This window comes from Macrosteles quadrilineatus, unplaced genomic scaffold (genome assembly GCF_028750875.1).
Source record: "Macrosteles quadrilineatus isolate MER2022 unplaced genomic scaffold, UCM_ALF_1.0 Scaffold_5__1_contigs__length_97177068, whole genome shotgun sequence".
NCBI lineage: Eukaryota > Metazoa > Arthropoda > Insecta > Hemiptera > Cicadellidae > Macrosteles > Macrosteles quadrilineatus.
The window spans coordinates 5,027,127-5,054,516 of NW_026542598.1; the positions used below are offsets into that span (position 1 = coordinate 5,027,127).

Below are 27,390 nucleotides of genomic sequence, written 5' to 3' on the forward strand. Positions count from 1 at the left end.
ACGTTAACATGCTAAGTAGGGAGGGGGAACTTACGCAATCTTTTCACTAGGAGATCTCCATGGGACGTCGTCTTCCATCTCGTCTTCACTCTCGTCCCCTTCGTCCTGTGGCCCTGCGTTGATGTTGAGAGTGGAACACGTCATAGTGTCCGGAACTGGGAGAATGCTGGGCCTTCTGCTTCCTAATAAACATTTCAGTTAAGTATAGTGTAGTACATTATTTCATATTACATACATTATTTCTCTGCCGGACAAGGTGCTTGTAAATTGTATGTCATGATGTAGATTGACCTGATAAAGATTCCCGTGGTCCAATCATCATGCCATCCTCAACAAACTTTTCAGAACACATCCTGATCAAGCGACACTTTCCCAGCGAGTCCTTCCTCAGATTACCATGAGCTCACGTGATGTTACCTAACCTCCGTACCACTCCTGTCTGTATCGGTCTCGGCATGTTAACTAATGGTGTTCTCCTTTCATTCCCAGAGTGGTGTTCTCCTTTCATTCCCAGTAATTCTGTATGTCACATTTCGTCCAAGATATTCTCCATACAAACTCGGTCATAAAGAAATTGAATGCCAGAAACGGCGCGAGCCCTGAGGGCTTAGGTCACACGTTGACCTGACCTGAAGTAATGTGACAAACAATCCCAGGTCTGTGTCCAACAGAGTAGAGGGGGTTTTTTAGTGAGTAGTCTGACAAGCTCAGGAGTCTCACACTACAGGCTGGGTACCTGTGTGCGTAAAAGCATTTTTACCTCCTCTCCCTAAAAAAAAATCTCAAAATTGGTAGTAAATATTTAACAACCAATTAGCACTTCTAACTTAAATTTTCTCTACATAGCACGGCAAACTTTGAATGGAGGACTGAAGATGGGGTTGATTTGATGGGAGATGAGGTGAAGATGGTTGTGGAGAAAAGAGGAGAAGTGTACAGATGTGTTAGGAAAATTAACTGTGGAGTAATAGTAGGAGATAACGAGACAAAGAGAATGCCCAAACAGAATAGTTGAAACTGAAGAGAATACAATTTATACATGAGTAGGCCTATGTCTCATGTGTATGTAAATTGAGTCAAGTCATTACCTCTTCTCTGGTTGAGGATCTCAGGACTAAGGAAGTTGGGGTTGGTGTCAGTAGGTTTAGGCACTCCAAGATGATTCCCTGTGGCCGTCTGCTCGGCTGATTGAGGCTTGGGCTTCTGCTGACCTGTTGTCACTGTGTCATGCGTTTCTGTAGGAAGTAAGAAAAAAACCTTAATTTGAATCTAAATTATTTAAATAAACATCCAAAACATGTACAAACACAAATATTGGTAAAGAATTAACTTGACACTGTGGTCAATCATCACTGAGATATGCTGAAACGTGCATGTGATTCGGCGAATATTATTTGCTTCAATGCCTTACTTAATTACTAGCAAAACTACCCCGCACATGCCTGGGTAAAAATATGTCTTTACCTCAACTTTATTTGTTACCTGTATTTGTGTACACAACCCCAAAAGGTTTGAATATTTGAGGTGTATTGCCTATTCTATTTGATTATTATCGTTTACAAAATGCAAATACATGCTTAAAAATGTCACAATGATGACAACACACTTGTTTGAAGTTTTTTTGTCAATAGTAACATATTTAACAACTGCCACATAACGTAAACCAACATTAGCATTAATGTGTCTACCTGAATAAAACATTGATTCATGATTTAATCACATAAAATAGAAATTTAAAGCTAACTACTCTATATTGGTTTTGTGAAAGGGTAAAGGGTGAAAGGGTGGGGTGAAGGGGGGTGGGGGGGTGAAGGGGGGGTTTTGTGAATACAATTTTTTGCAGTGCACCATCGCAAAATGATATTCTGGTCTGTTACATACCATCAGTCTTTGTAATAGCGTCTGGGTTGGCGTTATTTGCTACCACAAACGCAGAGTTCTCCTCCTTAGTAATGCTCATGTAGTAACAAGTATCAGTCTTCTTCATGATGTGTCGAGGGCCTGGGTTCAGTAGTATTGTGTCCTCATAAAACTCTGGTAGTTCTGCCGGCCTCACGCCCACCAACGCCACTCCATACCTGGAATAGCAACTTGTCAGTCAACTTATAAAATATGATTCCAAACTAGTTTGGAAAATCAGTTTGTGTTTCATTTCCAGAGAATTACTGAAATTATCTCAAGCCATATTACGGAAAAGTTTTGAGAAAGTTTGATTTTCCATCAAATTAACAATCCTAAGAATTAAGTAGCTTTTTTACTTTTCATGTACCGGTAATCTAATTTACAGTTCATTTCCTATTTCAAAAAGTCCCTCTTGGCATTTGTGCTGGGATTGTTAGGAATGAGTGCCATTTTATTTTGATACAAAGGGTTTAGCACATATACCAGCAAATGAACATCCATGTAAAGACACGAGTGGAAATTGTCCCAGACACATAGGCCTATACCTAACAGCTTAACTGTACAAATTGAAAGACTACGGGTAGGTACATAAGATAAAAATTGCCAGTTATCCAGTTCTCACGGGTGTCTCGCCGCCATAGGGGACATGGGGAACGCGTCCCCCCCAATATTTGAAAAGTCAGTTTTGTCCCATCCCAAATTTAGCTGTAGACATGCTAGGGCAAAGGCGAGTGCCAAGTGCGCGAGCGAGGACGGGAAAACAGCTGATTTCCTTATGTTCCATACTCATAGTTATATAGTCGTGAGACTGTCTGCTAGCCACTGACTTTACATAGGCATCAATCAGCAATCAGCGGTAGCACCAGTAGCCTATTACCATTGAATATATAAACACTAGTGTTAAAGTTTATATAGGCAATGCACTGAATTCGATACTATAGGCTACATATTGTGCCAGATCTATGAAATGGAGAAAAACGTAAGGTTAAAAAACGTGTTTACTTGCTTGCATGGCATATTGAAATGGAAGGTTTTATGACAATTGGGCACAGTCCTAAAGCTTTTAGGAGATATGGCTTCGTAGTCTACAGTAGGCCTGTGTTTTGAAATTCATGAATGCAAGTTCGTTATAGTTTGATTTTTAAAATGTCTACTTGCTCATGACAAAGACAAATAACAAGTGAAACGGGAGGTTTTTGGACAGTTGGACACAGGTATAGACTTTAATAATGGCTTTAGAAAGTTAGTAAACAGCTTTTGTGAGGATACGGCTGTAGCCTACAATATGTTTTGAGATTTATGAATGCAATCGTCATAGTTAGTTTTAAAAATGTCTACTTATTCATGACAAATAAATGGGGAAATGTGAGGTTTTGCACACAGTTCTAGACGTTAAAACTGGCTGCAGAAAGTCACCCAATGGCTTTTAGGAGGATATGGCCTGAAGTCTACAGTGTGTTTTGAAATTCATTAATGCGATCGTCATAGTTTATTTTTAAGATGTCTTTTTGCTCATGACAAACACCAGGTGAAATGGGAGTTTATGGACAGTTAGGCACGGTTTTATGTGTTAAAAATGGCTTTAAAAAGTCACCAAACAGCTTTGAAAATTCCAAATTTTCCCGGACCCCCCTGCATTATTGGCTGCTGTAGCCCCCGGAGGAACCCCCATTTGTCCCCCCCAAAGTGTTGATGGTGACGACGCCAATGCCAGTTCTACACTGTATCTTATAACTACTGTAGTCACCACCGGCATATTTGCTTACGTGACTTAAGAAGATGAAATAATTTCTTTTCTTCATGCTGCAGCAAAAACAGATGTTTTCAAAACTTAAAAAGAACATTGAAAAAAACCAGCAGCTGGAGTTAAGGAAAAAGAGCTGTACAGTTTTCTGACTCGCAAAACTTAGATTGTATGAGTTACACAAATAATCAAATGTGTCTTGAGAGTAGTTTTTGCACATTTACACATTTAAACCTATTTCAAACATTTAGATAATATTTTACTTACTTTCTATGAGAGTGAAAACTAGCGTATGTGAAGCTCTTGCCCTCATATTCGCCAAAGAACCTGCTGTCTTCTAGAAGAATGTGATAGATCTCGTTCCCTGAACACCGACCATACAATCGATGCCATTCTTCTGAAGATGTTTGTCCTTCCCTAGATCATAACGAGATAAATTAAATCGAGTTGTGCCAGCTAACTTATATGACATAACCATGAACAAAACAATGTGTCGTGCAGCAATGAATACCTCAAAGGTTAATGGTCCATCTGGATAGATCATAGCACTAACCGTCAAAACCTTGAGTGATTCACGTTCTTCAGGGTAAAAATGGAATTTAGAAATACTAAATCTCTAGTTAAACCTAATAATTTTTTTACAATTTGAACATTTTGCTGAATAACATTGATTTTATATAGTGTAATAATCCTCATCCTCTCAAGTAACATTTTTAAGCATTTTTTATGTGAGTTTTTGATTTGTAACGTGAGTACCATATGGTTATGTTGACTATATGTTTCTCATTTATCTTGGATTAGATTTTCAAATTTTGGTTCTTTTTTATCATAGAGCAATGGTTATACCATTTTATTTGGTTTTATTTTATTATTTACTTAATGGTTTTAAGATAAGATGAATAACAAAATTCAAACAGTAGGCCTAAACAACCAGTAAACTCCCTATGTGTAAACTAGTATGGAACCGCACAAAATTTGTATCTGTAAGCTGATTTATGAGGTTGAAAAATCTTTGTGTGTATATTTAAACGTTCATAAGTATGGAGGAGAATGCTAATCAACAAGTAGTTTGCATCATGCATTCAAGTGTTGCCACTGAGCTCATTATAACTCGCCCCTTGCTACTTGAATCGTTTCCTTAACTTTTTCACCGATAATATAGGTTTTACAACCATCCTGAATTACATATCAACTTACTGTCCACGTGACGTGTGTAGCAGCAGTGTGACCAGAGTAGACGCCCCGGGACACGTACAGTTGTTGGCCAACAATGCGTACTTGAGCTCATCCTCACACACAACATGTTCAGCAAACTTGACGTGCAACTTGTTCTCCGGCCTGAATATCTGCACATACTGTGGCACACACGGCGCAAAGTCCTTCACAGCCCACGACCTCAGGATTGTGTGTTCATCCTGCAAAAAGAGGAGATCAGTCAATCATCCTAGAATATTAAAATAAAAACTGTTATCTCCTAAACTATTTCAGCTACCAATACCAATGTAGCCTATATTAGTAAAAAAATACCTAATAGGCTAAAGTAAATTTATGTTAGTCAAGTTCTTGTATAAATCGGCGTAATTACCTCACACACAGGCTTTGACCACAACTGCAAAAATGTTTTTACAATATGTACCTCCAGTAGTTTGAGCTTTGTTATATTTGCACAAAGTATCTCCTCAGTGGATGGGCAGTGGACATGCGATTCGATTGTATAAAGTAGCCCATATGGCTTTTTGCATGTCTTCTACACTGCTCAAATTATTTTTAATGGCTTTTCCATAGTAATTTTGTAATATTGATCAATTTCGGCCCCTGTAAGACAACCAGCACCTCCTACAAACTTGTTGTCACTTAATTTAATTTTTTTTAAGTTCTGCTTCATGGATGAAGACGGGTGCCCATAAGATTCTGTACGTGGCCTACACATTCAAGTTTAAGGATTGATGTCAAATTCATCGATATATGGTTTGTTCTAAAAATCATTGGAGTCACCATCCCTACTTGAGATTTTGTACTTTAAGCCAAGTTTTTCCTCAGAGCGTCTGCACAGTGCCTTGGCACCTGCCACCTACATCCCACCATTCGAGCAATAAGTTAGCATTGCAAACTTTTTTATGTCCAGCCATGTTTTTGGGGTTCCTAAATTTTCTTTCACACAGCCAGTGCAAAATTTTGTTAGGCACTCTGTATTCAAAACCTTTCCGCTAAATTATCAAAGCTTCGCTTGTAACGGATGTCACCAATTAGTGATATATGACCCCACTTTAGCCAAGTGTCATCAAATGCGGCTGCAATCATCTTTAATTCAATCATTTAATTCAATCATTTAATTCAACGGCTTCAGCAGCAGCATTCCTCATCGAGGTCTCACAGACTTCCTAGTAGCTGCCTAGGGGTAAGCTTAGACGTAGCCTACATTTGGTAAATTTGGTAGCCTACTTGAAGTGGCTAAGTTCATGAGGGTAGAGAACATTTTGGTCGTTTCTTTGCCCTTTATTTTACTAGGCTGCACTTTACTTTACGTCCTACACTCATTCGAATGAAACAACCGAATGAAACAACCGAATGAAAATATCGGTTTATCGAGCGTTTCATTTGATATATCGTTTGGTTAGTTAGGTTAGGTTAACCTTACCTAACTAACCAAATGATATATCGAACAAATCGATCGATATTTTCATTCGAATGAGTGTAGGACGTAAAGTAAAGTGCAGCCTTTTACTAGGCTAATAATTTGTGAACTAGACCAGCGTTGTAGTTTGGGTCAATATTCAATTCAACACAGTCACTATCACTACAAAATTTGCATTGCGTAAATGATGATGACGCCTGAAATTATTTCTAAAGCCAGCCTAGGACTAATAGGCTGAGACAAAGTTTACATGTGATTCTCAAAATATTGTTCATTTGGTAGCTTAGAATTGTTTAGTTTCTTGGAAGAAGGCGACAGTTTCGATCTGGTCTGATCACTATGGATAGGGGTCTGAGAAATGATTATCAATCATTGAGATAGGGACGCCACCTAGGTGAGTATTTTAACCCAAATATGAGTGAAGGTCGAAGGATGAGTGTAGAATGGTGTGTGATGACCTGTGTAGCTTTGTTACTGACTAAGATCAGCGGTTTCATTAGTTAGGATCATTTATTTAAAGCCCAATGATCAGGAACAGCTGGGTCCAGTTTCGAACCATCAAAAAGGTACTGACTTTTCCCAGGATCGAACCGGCGACCTTTTGATTACTAGGCGAGCAGAATTGAAATGTTCATCAAACCTGGAAATTTAGGCAAACTGATTTCCACTAAATCAATCAATTATCGAACGTACACTATGATTGTAGTTGATTGATTGATTGATCAAGAAACATAACCCTAACCTAGTCCAACAAAACAGTAAACAAAACAACAAAACAATAATATTATTCTGCAACACCAGCTGTACTAATAGCGGAAATCCAGGTGTTGGCTATAAGCAGAGTGGCCAACTCTCTTAAATGAAATAAAAATATAACTACTGGGGCCCATTTCATAATAAACTACAAGTTACAACTTACAACTTGTAACTTGTAATTTCCATAAGATTTGCATTGGGCGATCAGCTGATTTACTAATAATATTAGTTTGTACTTTATTATGAAATGGGCCCCTGGTCTTACTGAAATAAGTGTACAACCAAGTACTACGTAAAACCAAGATGTGTCAAAATCCATTCTGAAAATAGTGTAATAAATATTGTCATATATGTAATTTGAGTTTTTTGTACCCTTAAGATTTTATTTTGAATATAGAGTGCTGTATTATTGAAGATAATAAAATGGAGAACATTTTTTTAATACAAAAAATTTTGATCCTCTAAAGGTATCAACTTCTCTCAAGAATTACATTCAGCAGTCACTGTATGAGCAGCACTTACAGCGGCAGTTTTGTCGGCATAGTTTCTGGCGGCCAGGACAAAACAGGCCTCCGCCTCATTCATCCTGGCCCTGGCGAGGTCCACGTCCTTGAGACACGACCCCTGGATATAGATGACCCTCTGGGCCCAGATAGGCACCTGCAGGATCATCCTCATGGTTGTGTCTAGCTCCATGGGTGACAGAAGGACCACGTAGTAGTCCTGTGGAAGATTACAACCCGGTTATTGTTTAGTAGGCATAATATTCCTCTAATAAGAGCCAAATAAGAGCTATGTCCGTTTATGTGTGTATTTGTTTATAAAAGTTACATTTAGAAGGAAGGATTTTAACTAGTTTGGCAAAATGTGTGTTTTATACTTTGGTTAGGTGTGTGTATGGGGGTATTTTTAAATTTATTGCTGAGCTGGCAGCTGTTATTTAAATTTTAAGGTGAGGTGCGGGATGGAATCGCTTCTCCCAAATTTCCTACATTTTGTGAATAGACTATAAATTTTACTCTTAAAGACGCACCCCTATAGTCTCGACCTATAATCTAATCTAATGACCTGTAGTAGTGGATGAGCGTAGAACTCGTTGAGGAAGTCCATGATTGTGTCTGCGTGGAGAGTCGTGCTGCAGACGACGACATGCTTCTCAGACTGAGCTCTGTGGGATGAGTACGAGCCTCCAAGCTTCTGTCGCTCCATCCACGTGAAGGCCAGCTGCTCAAACTGTGAAAACACCATTGAGGTTGTATATAGGTTCATGGATAAATAATATTTTGAAAACTGACATGAGTTGGTTACAGTGATGAAGATTGAACAGTGGCATTGAAATGAATACAAAAAACATGAACTAATTCAAACCCATACGGAGGTGATTTATTTAATATGACCGCTGTTTAAAATGTTATACATGTAAGTTATGACTGTGTCACTACTCACTGTTGATCCTCGTCTCAATACATGAACTGGCCAAAATGGTATTTTGAATAATTTATATAAATTGCCTGATCAAATACGAATTGTGTAGTCTGCTTTAAGCTGGCCACGAGCATTTATTTCCAAGTGTCTTTCAACATTGCATAAATGATATGTTTTTGTATTCTATATGTATAGACATTATGTTTATACTAATATTGGCCGCATGATTTGGGAGGCAGTAAAAATTTACCAGGGTGCAAGTTTATAATGTGGTTAAAAGCTTTATTTTGCGTTATGCATGGAAAAATCATGGGGTTTCTAGTAGTTTTTGCCACTGCACTGTGGCTAAATGGAGGTACATATTTTTAGCTTTTTAAAAAAATTCATACTAATATTTGTACATAATAATATTATAACTATAATAGTACTGTCACAAATAAAACAGTAGAAAACCCAATCATGTTCCAAAAATTGGTAATGTAAAGTGTAAATATAATAAAGAATGCATGCACTTGATAAGGTCCTCCAAATAAAATCTTTTTTGCGAGAATAAAAAAAAAGATCTACAATGCAATATGATCAAACAATGTGACTAAATTTATAAAATAATTATGCAGATTTAACATTGAATCAATAAATCTACTTAGCTTTTACAATGGTTAAAAGCTTGGTTTGGCTGTAAGCTACTGTCAATGTTCGCTTTAAGGCAATCTCAGCATTTTACGACAAAATTTCTCCTAATCCAAGATTTGGTTTTCTTAATTTATTAATAATATTATTCGTTATGTGGGCAGGTAAAAAAAAAATATTATATACATATCAGGTGTTGTCATAGCTCGTCAAAATTAATTAATTTGACAGCAATGGGGTGAATATCTAGGTACAATATTTTGTTTGCTACACAAATTACAAAATGTAAACTTTGATTGTTATTTTTAAGTTCAAACATAAAACAACAATAAATCAACCATTTAAAAATTCAAATAATAAAATTCATATTAAATGTAATAGAGCTCTCAAATTTTACTCATATGATAACAATTACTACCAAACAATCATTTATAAGAAATTATGTTTAAATGCTTGAGTGCTAACAATAGGTTATAGTAGAAACACTATAAATTATGTCTGCCGTTAGAATTTTGCATATATGTATAAAAATGGGGTTTCTACTACAATAACCAAATTCAAAGAAATTGTGTACAAAATGCAGGATTAAATAACCCAGGTTAACGAAATATCAATGGCAGTCTACATCCAGCTAAACACATGGGACTTCTGTAAAAGGGAAAATGTTTAGATCTGTGTTGTACAAGCTTAAGCTAGTTGTGACAAATTGTACATACTATATATTTAGTTAAAGAGAGCTTATTAAAGAGATATTATACTTCTGTGTAAAGCGGCCGACTATGAGAACTGCATCAAATAAAAGCCAAGCTGATGCATGGCAAAAATATTTTTAGCTGAGATTTGAAAAACCTGCTTAATCAGATCCTTCCGAGCAAGCTTATAAAACAAGATAAATAATATTAAGAAACAATAAGGAAAAACTAGAAAAATGTAAAAAAGTGTTATTACAAATTCGATGTGTACCGGTAATAATTTTGGTTGAAATGTAAAATGACGTAGGACTTTAAACATAGTTTTATATGTTCATCAACGGTAAAATGGGAAAAGAATTTGAAAATGGGAAATTTGTTCCAGTAAAATACAAATAATTTAAATTATATTATTCATGAAAATAAACGTTAATATCAACTAGAGCTCGCCCCGTGGTCGAAAACTCGACCAAAAGTATGTATTGTGCAAACTTCTTTTTTTCACCCCACACTGTAAATAAAACATGTGATTGGAATTTCATCCATTTGTTTTGATTTTCTTGTTATATTTTGTTACCATCATGGCAACACATAAATGTTAATAAAAAATAAAAATTCATTTTTCGTGCGTTTTGAGCCTATTTTAATTTATAAAGGAATTCTGCACATCTCTAGGAAAATACCTTTCATTTGGTACCAAATGTGTGTAATTCAGTCCAGTGGTCAGGCTGGCTGTCAAGTTTTGCAAAAGTTTTTAATATATAAGAAAAAGTAGTTATATAGGGAAAATAAATTTTAGTTTCAAAATTAAGTAGTACCATCATTTTAAAATCTGTTTTAGCACAACTATAATAACGTCTTGATTTGTATAAAATGTGATAGTGCAAAAATATACGGAAGAAAATTAAAAGACATCTTTCAACGCAAATTATACTTGAACTTATTTGTATTTAGGGTATTTAGTGAAAAGAACCTCATTTAAATAGGAGAAATACCTTAAATAAAAGTCTAGAGGTTTCCACTAAATATTATTGTTTAATTTATTATACTTTTACAAGTAATTAACAATTATTTGTTTAGAGCAAATATAAATGAACCACTTTGGTTAAAAGCCTAAAAGAATGTCTCTTTGTTTATTTTTCTTTTCATAGTAACCAAAATTCAATAAAACTATTTAAAACATCTGTCAGCTGATAAATCTGTCAGCTCTTCTCTTCTTATAGCAACCAAAATTCAATAAAATTATTTAAAACATCTGTCAGCTGATAGATTTGTCAGCTCACTACAGGAGGTCCACTAAATGTTATTGTTTAATTTATCATACTTTTACAAGTAATTAACAATTATTTGTTTAGAGCAAATAAAAATGAACCACTTTGGTTGAAAAGCCTAAAGAATGTCTCTTTGTTTATTTTTCTTTTCATAGGAACCAAAATTCAATAAAACTATTTAAAACATCTGTCAGCTGATAAATCTGTCAGCTCACTACAGGTATAAGCGATGTTGGCCAGAAGACTTTGGATAATACTGTTGCATTGTGCAAAGTACATTCAGTTGGTTTGAGGTTCACATGCATTCTTATAAAACATAAAATTTGAGAGCTCTGAAAAGCCAGAATAATTCAGAGGCTCGTATTCAGACAAAGGAATTTTCATTACTTACTTAAAAATACGTACTTGAAAAATAATTCACCTATAATTAAAACAAAGTAAAAAATAAAAATATCTGTAAAATGTTCAAACAATTAGATGTTAAAAGTGGATTTATGAACACAAAAATTGTTATTGCTAACACGTAATTATACACCTATTTATACAACCGTGAAAATTTCAGATTTTACATAGATAAGTTTATAGATAAAACTTGAAGGTATGGGTTAAATATTGGTCATATGTAAAAAAAATATGCAAGCAACTAATTTTGGTAATAGTAAACAAACACGTTTGAAAAATAAAATAGCTTCTTTCACGTATGGTTTTTCTTGAAGGAAAACTTCTAAGACAGAAAGTTATCTACGTAAGAAGACCTATGTTTGTAATTGATAGGTGGACATACAGGTGGGCATAAACCTAAAGGGTAGGAGTATTACGTCATGTCTTAAAGTGATAAGTTTTTCTTGAAGGACTTTGAACCTGTTCAGGACCATCTATGTATGATACTAACATAGATAATATACCTTGATTATATACATCGATGGTCAGGTCAGATGTCTTATGCTCTAATTCGTATACCAGTCATAACCAATTGACAACATTTTAAATACAGTAGCGTCATAAAAGTACGAAACATTGACATAACTGCCTTGGTCCTACTGTCTGTTGCCACGTCAACTGAGCTCAACAAAAACAATACCCTTTGTTAAGAAAGAACCATGAAACGTACCCTCAAAAAATTGCACAACAATAAAGTTCAATCAAATATTTCAAACATATAATTCACCTGTGTTGGAAGGACGATGAGCGCCACACATATCATGATGACCATGTAGAGTTGTGACGGCCAGATATCTGGCACAAAGTCTCCATAGCCAACAGTGGAGAAGGTGACTACTACATAGTACGTGGATTGGAACAGGTTCAGGTGTCTGTGACCAGCTCTTTGGAAGTGTTGGATACCGCACACGCTGCAACATAGGAAACATAATCTATCATAATCACTACATAAAGTTGCTAAAGGTCTCCACAGCCAACAGTGGAGAAGATGACTACTACATATGGATTGGAATAGGTTCAGGTGTCTGTGACCAGCTCTTTGGAAGTGTTGGATACCGCACACGCTGCAACATAGGAAAGATTATCTTTCATGATCACTACATAAAGTTGCTAAAAGTCTCCACAGCCAACAGTGGAGAAGATGACTACTACATAGTACGTGGATTGGAATAGGTTCAGGTGTCTGTGACCAGCTCTTTGGAAGTGTTGGATACCGCACACGCTGCAACATAGGAAAGATTATCATTCATGATCACTACATAAAGTTGCTAAAAGTCTCCATAGCCATCAGTGGAGAAGGTAACTACATATTTCTGTAAACAACGCCCTGATAGAGATAAGAATTTAGATTTTTATGACTAGCTCTCTGAAAATTCGGCAAAGTATTGGACTGTCTTCAGCCAGCTCGCTGAAAGTATATATATATAAATATATGTATATATATATATTTAGAACTCTCACACTGAAAAATAGGATCACAAGGTAAACATTGACGTACGATGATTAATCATCTATAAAGAAAACCCCTCAATAGATATTTCCACATAAGTTTGCCAAAAAACTGTTTAATAATTAATATAAAAACAGTAAATAGTTTAGTGTGTTGTTTGGTTGAATGAAATAAAGAAGATGGTTTTTTGTTAACATTTATTTTGTCATTTCTAATGTTTGATATTAAGTAATCGTCCGTGATATCAAAGTATTGAATCACGCACAGTGACGACTTCAACATCTGAAAAATCGTTTATATTTGTAGACGGAGGGAGATAATGAATTGTAAATAATCGTAATTACTTAAAAGTAAATGAATAAGTGGCTTTTTACAGACGTAAATTTTAAATGTATTTTTTATCATCCAAGGAATGATTAAACATCTCATACATATGATTCCTCCCTCTATGGAAAAATGTCATAACCTCCTATAAGGAGGATATAGAAATGTGCACTATCGCTAAAATAAAAACTATCTAGCAAATGTAATTCATATTACACTAGAGACCCAACGTAATTTAAATCAGCAAAGTGAATTGATATAATGTAAACACACACGTTTTTATATAAACAAATAGAGATTCCATCTCATCTGGATTTCACATTACTTTGTGATGTGTCTAAAGCTCAGCTCCATCATTTACATCAAACGTCATCATTAATCTTTCTCACTTGCTTTCTCTGCTTTTGATTACGCTTTGATGCTGAAATTAATTTATTTATTCAAAGTAGATTTTTTTACAGCATGCATATTTGAATGTGAAATGCACTCTTAATTGATTCTTTAAAATTACGTTCGTTAAATATACGTGTATTTAGGTATATTTTGTTTTAAAGAAGTCGAAGTGAATTTGAAGAATTATTTTGTTAGCAACGTTGAAAGGTTCATATTAAAAATCAAATCAAAATCACTAACTCTTCTTAGTCCCGTTATAGTATACCTATTTTTCTTAGAATAGTTTAAACTGTTGTTGACAATACTGAATTAAATAAATTAGTTTATTTGAGAGAGCTGTGGTGCAATCACTATATGAGTTAACATAAAATGAGGCTACTAACCTGTCGTCAATCAGTCCTATATTGTCGTGGATGACTATAGTTTCAGGGTTAAAACCCCATTTTCAAATCTTCTCTTCAGTCTCATATGTCAAACATTTTCTCTTGCACAAGCCGTCGTCAAAATTACTTGACACATAAATACATACAGAAATATTTATAATTACAAAATCATGTACATGCGCGAGGCCGGCCAAGGACAAAACCAGACCATTTTTGCAATTATAATTGTTTCTGTATGTGTTTATATGTGAAGTACTTTTGACGACGGCTTATGCAAGAGAACATGTTTGACATATGACGACTATAGTTTCGGGGTTAAAACCCCATTTTCGAAGATTTGAAAATGGGGTTTTAACCCCGAAACTATAGTCATCCACGACAATATAGGACTGATTGACGACAGGTTGGTAACCTCATTTTATGTCAATAAATCAATCCTGGAGGCAAATTATGTATAAATATATGAGATAGTGGCATAGTGATCTAATGTCCGAAATAGGCTCTCAAAGAAGATTTTGGCAAATATTTAAAAATATATAGAACTAATTTAGTTATATTAACAACATTTCTTGCTAGTTTTTTTACTGAAAGTTTTATTGACCTCCAATCAGCTCCCGCATTTGTAATAGACAGAGGGTTAAACTGTTGAAGAGCTTTAGAAGGTAGGCCTATTATAAATATGCGGTTAAATACTTTATAAAATTTATTAATAAAGGCTTGACCAATACTTACTTTGTTATATTGCTAAACAAAAAGGGATGAAACATGTAAGAACTACTGAAATTTAGTTAGTTTAATCTATTTATCTATACCATTATAAAATTTAGGAGGTGTCTGTATGTCTGTCTAGGTTTCTGCCACGACTAAAATACTAAACAGACACATCCAAAATTTAGCACAATGATGGTCCACATAACTAGGAATGTCATAGGCCTATTCACTTCGCTGAGTTCCTCTCGTTCTAAGCTCTTTGGATGTCCAAGGTTTTGAAGTGAGGTTTTCAAAAGTAAATATTAATGATTGGTCTCCATGGAAGCATGTGAAAACTGACAATGCTTACCTTTGCGTTGCCATTCCAATGTAAACAATCAGAACTGCCAAATGCTTATTTCAGAATTTCAAACAGCTGATCCAAACAAATTGTAATATTTTACATAACTATGTGGTCATTGATTATTTATTTAAAAACTATGTCATCGATTATGGAAATAAAAAAAGATTCTATAACAGTTGTATCAACCCAGGCTCTGCTTTAGATTTAGGAAAGTTTTGAATATAATGTTATTCATATATTTTCATGTTAACAGAAGGACAATTGCAATGTAAGTTATACTTTTTGTAAAAATTTGGTGGCTTTTAGTTTAATATTTAACAAAACGTCAAATAATAGACTCACCTTGTAAAAACTAAACAAAGAAGAGTTGCAGATAGAATCATCAGCTGTTGAGACAAGGCTGACTGCGACTTCTGCATCGCTCTGTGCAAGTCGTTCTGAAAATCAGAACAAGTTAGCAAAAGGTTGGCAAAGGTGCAGAGTTACGTTAGCTGTGAACAAGTAATGCACTCTAGTAAAGATATAACATGTAGCTCAAGATCATATCTTGGACCATAGCTTCTGGACAAAAGTCTACACTCGCTAATAATACAAGAGGTGAGAACTCGACGGCCACACTTACCTATAGCATCCGTTTCATATTAAAAGTAACTATAATCCAATCAGAAAAAATAGGTGGGTTCAGGGGAAACGATTCTATACCCTCCACCTGACACTAAATTTGAAAAAAAAACAGCCTACCTTACTTTGATCCGCTGATAAATGTATATACAGGGTGGTTCACGTAAGGTGTCTCAAATAGATTTAAGACAAACCGTTGATCCTACAATGATGAAACAAAACTATTTCCCACTAAATCAACCCCAAGGAATAACGTAAAAATATTTTTATGTTGTTTGAATACAGGGTGTTCAAAAACCAGAGGGTCACTAGTTCAGATCTCGGAAATATCAAATGCAAACATATTCATATCATACATAATTTTAAAGCCCTATTAAAAAGAAATATTTTAGTAAAAACATAACTAAATTATCTTTAGTCGTTTCAAAATGATGGCCACTTTTTAAATAGATTTATTTTTACGGAGTAACCTGTATTTTTCTTGAAATTGTATATATCTTTCTTTACCCTGATTCAAATATCGCATTCCTTCTGAGCTAAACTTTATTCCGGTATCCGATCTTAAAAACAAAAATTCAAACAAATTTGTTTAAAAAAATATTATTAAAAAAAATAGCATCATATGTCAAACAGCACATAATTTTATAGGCACTTTATAGGCACACTTTTGCTATTCCAAGTAACTTTCAAATCCAAACCATACCCATATCTCTTTTAGTTTTTGAGTTATCAACAATTAGCATGTTTTTCCTATATAAAGCGTATATTAATTGTTGACACAGGCCACAGTAAAAGGACTCTATTTCACAACAATCGGACAGCTGATAAAAAATTAGGTTTAGTTTAGTAAAATTTGACTTATGGCAATGTAAATATTTTTTAAATGTTTGACAATAGAAAGATAAAGAATAAATTTCCCAAATTTTATAAAATATGAAGCATTATTTAACTAAAAGATCTTAGTAAGTGTTTAGGGAAATGGTTATGTACTTTATTCAGACATTTTTAATTATTTAAATATTCATAAGAGTGCATTCTGTTAACGACCTGTAAACATCTAGTAAGCTAAAATCATTAACAAAACCATAAACATAAATACTGCAAAAATTATACTTACGAACATATTTTCTAGTGACTTTTTTGCTAACCAACAGTTGAGAAAGACAGGAATGAAGAGATTTCGGAATGGAGGATAAACAATCTGAAACATAGAAGATCAAAATGTAATTAGAGGACATACATGGTGAAATAAGTAAACAAACTATCAAAATTGTTTTGATTTTGATTTCTTCCAGTTAGATTGTGATTTTCATTAATCATGGTTGTAAAAAATTAATGTTTTTTGATCAGTATACATAAATATACCTACAACAAACAAATAAATATAATTATATTAAGTTTATAAAAGTGGTATTAACTGATTTGGTTCTTATTTTTTATGAATATTATCAATAAATGAATTGGCCGAAATAACCAATATGTTTTAACACTATTAAAAACAGCATTATAGTACTGTACTGGTAATACAAATAACTGTCAAACTGTCGCACCTAAATATTGTGGACTGTCGTTATATAATCATTGTCAATGATTAGTTAAAATGTGTACTGAAAGTCAAGTCTTTATTTCTGAATCGGTTTAGTTTTAATTTGTATATATAAATTGATAGGAACGTATTTGAACTGTTTAAAAATTTAATTCAGTTTACTCTTTTTTGTCTGTAACTCTATTTCGTCTTATATTATGATTAAATCATTTGGTTTTGAACTGTCTGTATCATCACTAATATTGAATCTTGTAGATATTACAAAAGTAAATAGTATAAATAATCAGAAAAAAATAAATGTGTTGGTAAGTAGATTTAAATAATAAACTATGGTGACAAATGCAACTATATAGTCAATTTCTTTTAGTTAATATAGAGTAAAACGATCATTTGAAAGAGGATCTTATACTTTGAATGATTCAATCTAGGATTAAGGGATCATTATATTTTATACTGCAAACCTAATTTAAAACCCACACTTAAAAAATTTATAATTTTACAATTAAAGATGGAAATTATTACATTCTTTGTAGCCAACTCTGCATTGGCAATGAACCTAAGATATTGGACCTAATCACTAGACTAAAATAAATCATATTTTTAACTATTTTCCGGCTTATGAATACAAACTTGACTATGTGAATAGTATACCATAAAGTCAATTCTACATGGTTTACTGTAATTGCAACTTCAAACCAATTTCATCTCATACATTGTAGTAGTTAGCAGGGCTGGGGAGCGGAAGGTCAATTTCTATTAAGTGATCATTTCAGCCCACGCCTTAAGCTAATGCCACTTTTCCTGTTAAATTATATTTTTTTTATTAGATTTTAACATACGACCTCACCAACTATAATGAAGTAATTGCTATTGTAAAATAATTGGGGGAAAGAATTTTAAATATTTTAAACAGTGAGTCGGTGGCTCAGTCGGTAGCGTCGCGGACTTCGGGCCCAAGGCAGCGATGTCGTAGGTTCGGATCCTGGTCACTGCCACTAAAATTTGTCAGTATCGTTCACCTTTGTACTGTACCGGCTCACTCCTTGCTTTGCTGTAAACGATCCACGCACGGGCGCTTAGTCTATGTGGACGGGCAAATGCAAGGTTAAAAGAGGCCACCAACCTCAAAAAAAAAAAAAAAAAAAAAAAAAAAAAAACACACTAAATAATGAATATTATATATAGCTGTACAGTAGCATTTTCCTAAATTGTACATAGAAAACCAAAATAACCCTTGCCAATCAGGGTGGGTATACATATACACAAATTATGTTAGGGAGTTAAAGATTTGTATGGCTTTTAGTATAGCTGTCGTCTCTTATTCAGATATATAGCTTCTAACGTGAAAGACATTAGAACAGAAACGGTGTCATAAACATAAACAAATGTTGTCACTGGCCCGAACAACTAACCGAAACAGCTGGTTTGGTTTTTTGACAATTGATTTTAAATATTAAATATGTTAATTTTCGCGCTAGTGACGTCATTTATGTTAATGATCCATACAGTTTCTGTATGGGTGAGCCTGTTGTAACCCGTTAATATTCTTCTTGGGTGAGCCTAAACGTTGAAGTGTGCTCCGAACCACCAAATAGCTGTAGGTAAATCGTTATTGGCCGGAATTGAACCCGGTTCTTCAGCACTGAAGTTCCGTGCTCTAAATGTGAACACCAGCAGCGCTCTAGACATTTCAATTCCGTGCAAACATGTCAGCTCTAGACTTATTTTTGACATTTGTAGGAGAACATTTTGCATTCTGCTTCCACTGGGAACGCAATGGTAAACTGAATAATACATCAGACCGAACTGAGAAATACGGGTTTGTCGGCGAATGAATACTCTTAGAAAACTCTAAGCGAAGTCAGTTCCTACAGAAAATTGCAAAAAATCATTTATAGAGTAGAAGAGAAATTTAAAAGGACTTTTAAATGGGGGAATTTAAAAACTTGTATAAATGGTGGCAATTAAACTATCTTTTGTATTCGCTATACAGTACTTTTCCGGCTACCACTTAAAATAATTCATATCAAATTCCAACAAAACAGTGTAAACAGTTTCTCTGTTGTATTTCGAACGTTTATTGTCTGTAGTAATTTAACCTTGATTTCGTGTACAGCGTTGAAAAATTTACTACCTATTTATTTAATTTATTAGTTTATTTTCATTGTATTTCCTACTTAAACTTATAAAGATGTAAAGATTCGTAATTGAAATGTTTCTAAGCTTGCAAACCTCAACCTATTATTACAATCGCGCTTACAAATGCTACTAAGTACACTATAACAGTATCTTGGAGATAAATACTCCGACAAAATAATTAAAGGGACCTTAAACTCCGCACGTTAATTTAATGACTACAACCACGCAATCTAACACGCAAAAACCCTACAATGTTTACTCGTTCATACCAGCGAGAATTCATACTTATCTTGGCATTAAAACATATTCAAACATGCCTTAAATAAATAAATATAACACTGTATAGCAAGTAGAAATTTAAATGCATTACTTAATCACTGCGATCGAGACGCATGTAGGGTAGGCTCCTATGTGTGTGAGCTGGTACGACAACTATAGTAAAATCCATCCAATTATGATGAAATTTGATTCAAACCTACGTCTATTACGTAGCACGTTATGCATGACCAGACTATAGGGACGGGGTTCGATAAGGAATAAACAATGGGATTTTCACATTCTTTACTCTAAAAAATCAGAAATTCATTCTAAACCATCTTGTAAAGATTAAAAAGAAAAATAATTGAGCAAATCAAAGGGTTTTCGTATGCTTAACTTTTAGGGTAAAACTAAACAAAGAATGTAAATAAAAAATATCAATTTTATCATGATGTTAAATAAGAAAACGATTGTAGTTTGCTTATTTTTGTACATCTCTTGATCGAATTTAGCAAATTTATTCATTTTACTAAGTTAAACATGAAATTAAAAACACACACTCTTCATTACCTTTCCTATAGCAGCAAACCTAATTAGCCTATTTGTTAAATCTAATGTTATTGAAATAGGGAATAAATCCCCAACTGGAATATTTAAGTAAAAATTAAATTAAGCACAAGCGAATTTACTTAGCCTGCAGGTTTGCTGCAATGGGGAGATTTGAAGTGTTTTTATTAAACTTTTGTACACAATAAAACCAAACGTCATTTATAAAAGCGACCGAGCAACCACGACAAAGTTAAAGTTCACAGGTTTATGCATTATTCACTTGGTCATTATAAATACAGGAAGTTTTTGGTTAAATCACTTCTCTACGTCGTGTATCGTCTTCCGGATATCTCTATACTTTTGGATAACATTTTGGATTTTTAAATTTATTAAGTTAGTAAATATTTGTTAGCTTCTTAAATGAGTGCAGGCATAGCATCCTAGGTGAAGGTGGCTGTGGTTCTACAAATACTCAGAAGTATCGATCCCGTTTTTCTTTTTATCTTAAGGAACTTTGGGATAGGGGAACACAAGGTATACGAACAATTATAGACTAAACACAACCCCGATATATTTGCCATTCATAAATAACATGGTCACATCAAAATAAGTGTGTCCTCCGAAAATGTGTCCACGAATATTGAGTTCTTGCCTAGTATTCGAAACACGTCGAATTATGAACTCATACAAACAAATATGGTCTATGAAAGTATTTTGGTTGTCGATTACACTATATCATCACTAGTTCTTTCGATCCGAAGTTTTAAATTTAATATACTTTGCACAATGACACGCAGAAGGCACCTAAAGCCTTTTCAAAGGGACAGTTTATTGCTGAAATGCCATTTCGAATAAATACCAACATGGACGTAGAATTTGCAATTTCATTTATTAAGTCTTTGATTTCTTGTTATTTTGCATAGCTAATCCTTGTATTTAAATTAAAATGTTATTGTATTAGCTCTACTAATTTAAATGTTGGGACTTTGCTGAGGAAATTGACAGCGGACACGTACATTCATTTATATTATTTAATTTACAGGGCTTTAATATTGTAAAAAAAACTTAAATCGCAAATAATAACTACAAGTGTAACATTTGTAAACCTGTTTATTTAATCCTAAAAAAACTATATGCCCAAGAAAGAAATTACGAAGTAAATGGACACAATAAACACCAATTGTAACACTACTACAGCTGAATACACCCGTGTATAACCTCAAAACCACGGGGTTGTGCGTAGCATATCTCTCTGGGACGAGTGTGGCAACATTGTAATGTAAGGCAGGCACTGTCCCCAGCTGTACAGCTGCAATGTGACAGCCACAGACAGCCAATGATCGAACGTCTACCGGGCAGGATTAACTACACCCTGTGTAATCATATTGATGGATGTGGCCTGCTATGTTAACGTTTTGAACAAATAATCAATGTTATATTGACATTACAGGTTGTATAGGTAAAGTGTTAATAATTTTGTTGTAACATTCAACACAAACATTATTGATGAAGAAAGGGAAACTAATTTTACTGGGTAAAATTTAACAATATCCAAATTCACTTTCAAAATTCCTACTTTGGTTCGTGTTTGGGCTGAAATACGTATAAATTACATTCTCCATCTCGTTTAAGATTATAATTATTTAATTGTATTTTACATGGAACTTCAATTCGTCTATTTATTTTATATTGGGCATGATGCTAAATAAAGGTGTCAGATTGAGGCGTATCATCGTTGATTATGTACTTTTTTGTCCTAGGCACGAGCCCGGAATAGTTTTTCACATTACTCCAGGCTAGGCCTAAGAGTTGCGGCAGATAAAATCCATTGGGGATTTGGCGGGATTTGAACCCGGGACCTCTGAAACCGAAGTCCCGCGCTCTAACCACTAGACCAGCTTGCTCCCCGTTGATTATGTATAAGAGGTAAGGTAGTTATATCATAGACGGTAACGTTGTGAGAACATAGTACCTTACGGAGTGTGCTACTGGCAAAGTATTGTTTTATTCATTGTGTGTTAATAATAAGTTAATGAGACATAACTATGTCATAGTTTACAATAAGTTGTTCTTTCAATATTGATTGGTTACAAAGTTTGTACCTAGGACGGAAATAGTTGACTGGCCGCAGCAGTCACTTCAGAGATGATCAACTCAACTAAGTTTGAAATAGTTGTTTGTGTAACTAGTGCGCGAAGTGGTACTTTTCTGATAATGAGGAAAGGTTTCTCGTGTGCAGCAAAGGCACTTTGCGCTCGCACTACACATTATATTTTCCGACTAATACTACAAAGCGTATAAATAATTAGCCATTGAAACACAAAACAACACGTTTTAGGTTAGGTTATCCAAGCGTTGAACGAAAATAGAATGTTACGAAACAACAGGTAAGTCGTAGTATCAATAGTCGGTCAAAGGATGTGAAGCGTTGCACCAGCTGATCGCAGTCGTAGTATCTTTAAGTGTTGTTAACTTATTTTCAAGCGGACACGCATTATGTGTCTTATAAAAGCACATACGTTTTGTGTTGTTTGGTTGGAATACTGGAGTGCGGCAAAGTAAAAAGTAAGCAATTGCGGCAATTAGTTACTTTGCGTGCTATAATCAGTGCAAGGAAGCCTGGCTTTGTCAGGTCACTGTAAAAAGTTTTATTATTAAAAGTGAATGCAGCTTTGACATGGGAATCCGATGTTTTTTCCTAAATACATTGACATGGTTTTCAATCTTAATTTAGAGATTTTGCCCAAAAAAATAATTTATCGAAATCTATAATTTTGTAACGATCTATATTATTATTGTAAATTATTAGTCTCATCTTTTTCGCTTATTATTTACCTTTAACAAATATATTTACTTAGCTAAACAACAAATAAATAAGTAATGCCGTTTCGTATAAACATTATGACCTAACTTGTGCAAGCACACACATTTTAAATATATTTTCGAGAAATATTATTTTCCAGTATATTTTAAATACACCCCCCCCCCCCTACAGTTGAAAGTTAGTGAGTGAACAGGTTTTGTACTACATACATTATCCTACAGTAGAAAGGTTTGTCCATCACATTAATATTCAATCCCGGTTTTGTCGTGCCAATACTTTCAGGGTTGAAAATCCTCTTTACTAATTCGTAGCTTACTGTATGGAATGTATACAGCTCAAATATATTCATACTTGATATAATTATCCATTAAAAATGCCATTATAATTTTGTTTATTCATAAAAGATGACAATGTAGGTTAAATAATAATTGCAAAACAAGAAAGAACGACGACCTCAACACAAAGTGCTGTCTTGGGACTGGCTTGTTCCTGTTACATATTTACTCAACATTATATTTAAGGAGCTGCTTCTATAATGGAATATTGTTATACTAACTTTCATATAGAAAAGGTTCTTTGTGTCTATAACTTTAGTACTAATTATAGCTTAAGAGTCTGATGTTTCTTAGGATTGTTTCCACAATGACACTGATATGAACTGAACTTAACAGAAAGTCGGTTTAGCTGACAAAGAATGGATCTTATTTGATTATGTTTTTAATACTCTATAATAGTATAATTCGTTACTAGAGAGTAAAGTAACTTATTTGATCCGAGCTCCAGTTTAACGACCGAGGCAAAGCTGAGGGAAGTGGGCGAGGGTTGAAAAACACATTTAGCCCGTGTAATGAACTACATTTTTCATCATATTGCAATATTATTTAACAACTTGATTTAGGAAATGATAATACTTTTCATATAAGTATAACCTCTCAAAACGACTTTCAACTTTCAAACAACTTTGCTATTGGAAACAAGCAGCTGTTTAGTAAGTGATTCAATCATTTCGTCTATTACGATTGTGTTAGTGTATATAATACCATCAACTATTGGATTCATACTATTGATATGTCAAACTATTGACAGAATACAACAATACCACAACTGATCAATTTATATCGAATCAATTGATACCTATTTCGTTACATGACTCGTTACCATTGAGTTTGCAACAGCTGACTTTTACTCCCTAGGAAAAAAGGCTTGTAGGGACATGTAACGCATGTATTAAAAACAGCTGTTTTGCTGCAGTATGACGAAACATTTGTATGTAAAGTAAACTACAGCTAGGCTCTTTTATTAAATCGTTGAAGAATGAATAGTGAAACGCTTGTGAAATTCAAATAGAAATACTTGACTGTATTTTTATCGAGTTTTTGCTATCGAGTCCACCAACAAACCCACATTCAGACTGATCGATTATACGTCCGATTCCTCAATTACCTCACTTAATCACACTTCATTCTGACATTTCGACGACTGACCTAATTTACTGATGTTATATTGGTCTTTACTATGATTTGCATATTGATTTACCGGAGTTTTAACCCACTACATAGTCTATTATAAACTGCATTTTGTATTTAACGTAACTTTACATGTTAGATAGTCAATAATGTTAGGTATATTTGAATTTCGCTTCATGGCAGAAAGTATGGTTATGTTGAATATCAAGTTTTATCTCAAGTAAGTTAGTATTAAATCATTTTGTCGTAAATTAAAATTTGCACCACGTTAGATTGCTGTTATTTAAGTTTATGTTTAATTTGTAAAAATGAGGCTCTTAGGTTTATGTTCACACAACATGTTTAGGTTTATTACAGTCCATGCACGAACACATCTAGGGATTATTCTAAAGTAAACTTGTGTATGCACGTTTGTATGTATAAATTACTTATAGGAAATTAAGAGGGTGTTCCTAGGTCATTTTATGGTTTACCTTACTCCGCCATCTTGGTATTAGAAAAAGTGGTATTTAACCTAAACTTGAATTTTAGTAAAATCTACGTCTTAATCAATACCAGTAATTATAATAGTAGGTACAACTGTTGACGTTGTTGCGCCATTTCTCGATAATAGTTTCATAAGTGAGTTTGTAATATATTACATTGTGATGAAAGATAAAATGCTTGCCGCACGGGCAGTAAAGGAAGGTATTATGAGTCATAAATCATGTTTACAGAGAAAAGCCCAACATGCGATGAGTTTAGGCCTTTAAAATTTGATTCTATAATGTAATATAATATATAGAGGCAACCAATCATTGCACCAACTGAAACATATTTGTACTAAGAATCTACAAATTTGTAACTTCCTAATTAGCTTTACGTGTGGCGCCGTTTATTTGACCATGCATCGAAGCTATCTAAATTTCACAACCATGCCACTATGACGCATGTACGCAGATTAAGCTAAATAATTTAATTACGTACATAATATATTATCAAACCTGTCATCTAATCACTTATATACCGACTACACGCACTGTGACGTGTAATACAATTATTAAATGCGATTGTAAACGCTACAATGAGATGATTTAATTAATTATCAATGTGGCCTTACCATTGAGATTTAAGCCACGAAAACCAAATGAATATTTGGGGATATTACACTCTAGTATCATCCTTGACTTTGGATAAGTAGATTTCCCTTCAAATTTATGCTGATATACGAGTTTACATTATGTTAGGGGTTTCTTAAACCATTCTTGATTTGTGTAATTTCTGCTGATATAGAGTATGTTGATGAAAACTAATAGTTTAATATTATTTTAGGGGAAAAATGACTACAAATGCATCTTTGTTCCTCGTATCTTTGTTGTATATGCTACTAGTAAAGTTTCAGTGGATTACATACATATCACTTTTTTGGTCGGATTGATCATAATGTTAGTAAAATAACAAGAGATAATATGAAACAACTTCGTTTCAAATCCTTTCCAAAACTATTTTTAGCAGATCCAAAAGGATAATAAATGCAGGGCTTTAAAGAGAGTTAAGTCCTTGGTATCGAGGATTCAACTATAAAGAGAAGGTGCAAAGCTTCTTTAATAAATCTACGTATATTCAACTCAACGTGATGCCAAATTGAAACTGATACACACTTCTAACAATACTAGTGGCTTGAAGGGACATAAGTCCCTGAAAAGCTCAAAATTGTCTTCGTCATATATGAAAAGGCAAATAAAGGTGTGTTGAGATAAGCTTAGTTCTTAGTTAAAATCGCTAAATTAGCACCCCGACCTAGTTATTATTTCTAAGTGCATGCTCCTTTTGTAAACACTACAGTAAATCTCAAATTAAAAATGTTAGTAAGTATAAAAAAGTGTAGAATAAATCTTAAACAAATGTTTTGAAATCAAAACAAAGCAGAAGTTTTCAACAATCTTGAATCGATTATTATTTAGTGAATGTAGTTATTTCATGTTGAACATTCCTCCAACACAACAATAACCGTTAAGTTAGAAGAAAATAACTTCATAATTTTTTTCAGCCATTCTAAGTTTAATTCCATTGATTTGAGCCATCTCCTATGATTCTACTACTTATCATACGCTTAACTAATTTACTTAAAAATACACAAGTTTGCCAATTGCACAGTAAAATAATTGATTTCAACATTCTAAGACGTAACTAAAAAATATTTATTATTATATGTAGGCCTAAAGTTATCCCTAGTTTTATATAGTATACAGTACATTGCAGAATTGACTGGCAAATGAGTAATCCAAATGTAATATTGCTTACTGGTTTGATGATTAATCACGATCAGCGTATTGAAGTAAATAAAAATCAGCAGTAAATGGCTTCTAATGCATTTCTTATAAAGAACATTTTACGTTATATCAAATTTTGTGTTAAAGTTTAGAGAATTTAACTATTTTTCCCGCCGTCACAGGATCGAGACCTTTAATTTGAGCCCTCTCCCGTCATTCTACTACTTCCCAGTCACCCACAAATTTGACGCAAAGAATCGGCTTACGTAATTAACATATAGATAGATCTAGACTTACAGGATATATTTATACAAATTTATACTATAACTATAACAACAACCAGTGAAAAACATAGGAATACTCACTGTAAACGCAAACGGAATGGTGTTTACTAGCTCTAGAATGAAATGGAACGACAGTAGTTGCTGCCATATGTTCCCCTGGAAAATATAAAGCAAAAGTTAGAAATAAAGATATTTTGTGCCACATGATCATCATTAGAGAAAAATTTCAAACGGCCCTTCAATATACATTATAGAGGGTTTGCTATTATCCAAATTAATAATAATTTAAGTTCAAGTATATTTATCAATAATATTACATAGGCTTGGCGTCGCCAAGTTTACAAAACTTGTCGG

At 33.9% G+C, this 27,390-nt stretch overlaps 1 protein-coding gene across 1 annotated transcript in view; it reads right to left on the reverse strand.

Annotated features, from left to right (window-relative positions):
• Positions 1-27,390, reverse strand: part of LOC128995917 (potassium channel subfamily T member 2-like) — a 298,476-nt gene that overhangs the window by 40,498 nt on the left and 230,588 nt on the right. The window contains exons 6-16 of the mRNA XM_054420965.1: positions 27,118-27,192; positions 16,836-16,919; positions 15,440-15,534; positions 12,221-12,404; positions 8,106-8,270; positions 7,560-7,760; positions 4,844-5,061; positions 3,914-4,063; positions 1,882-2,078; positions 1,089-1,235; positions 35-182 (exon numbers count right to left, since the gene is read on the reverse strand). Of these exons, the coding sequence (XP_054276940.1) occupies positions 35-182; positions 1,089-1,235; positions 1,882-2,078; positions 3,914-4,063; positions 4,844-5,061; positions 7,560-7,760; positions 8,106-8,270; positions 12,221-12,404; positions 15,440-15,534; positions 16,836-16,919; positions 27,118-27,192 (1,664 nt within the window). The remainder of the gene's footprint in view (positions 1-34; positions 183-1,088; positions 1,236-1,881; positions 2,079-3,913; positions 4,064-4,843; positions 5,062-7,559; positions 7,761-8,105; positions 8,271-12,220; positions 12,405-15,439; positions 15,535-16,835; positions 16,920-27,117; positions 27,193-27,390) is intronic.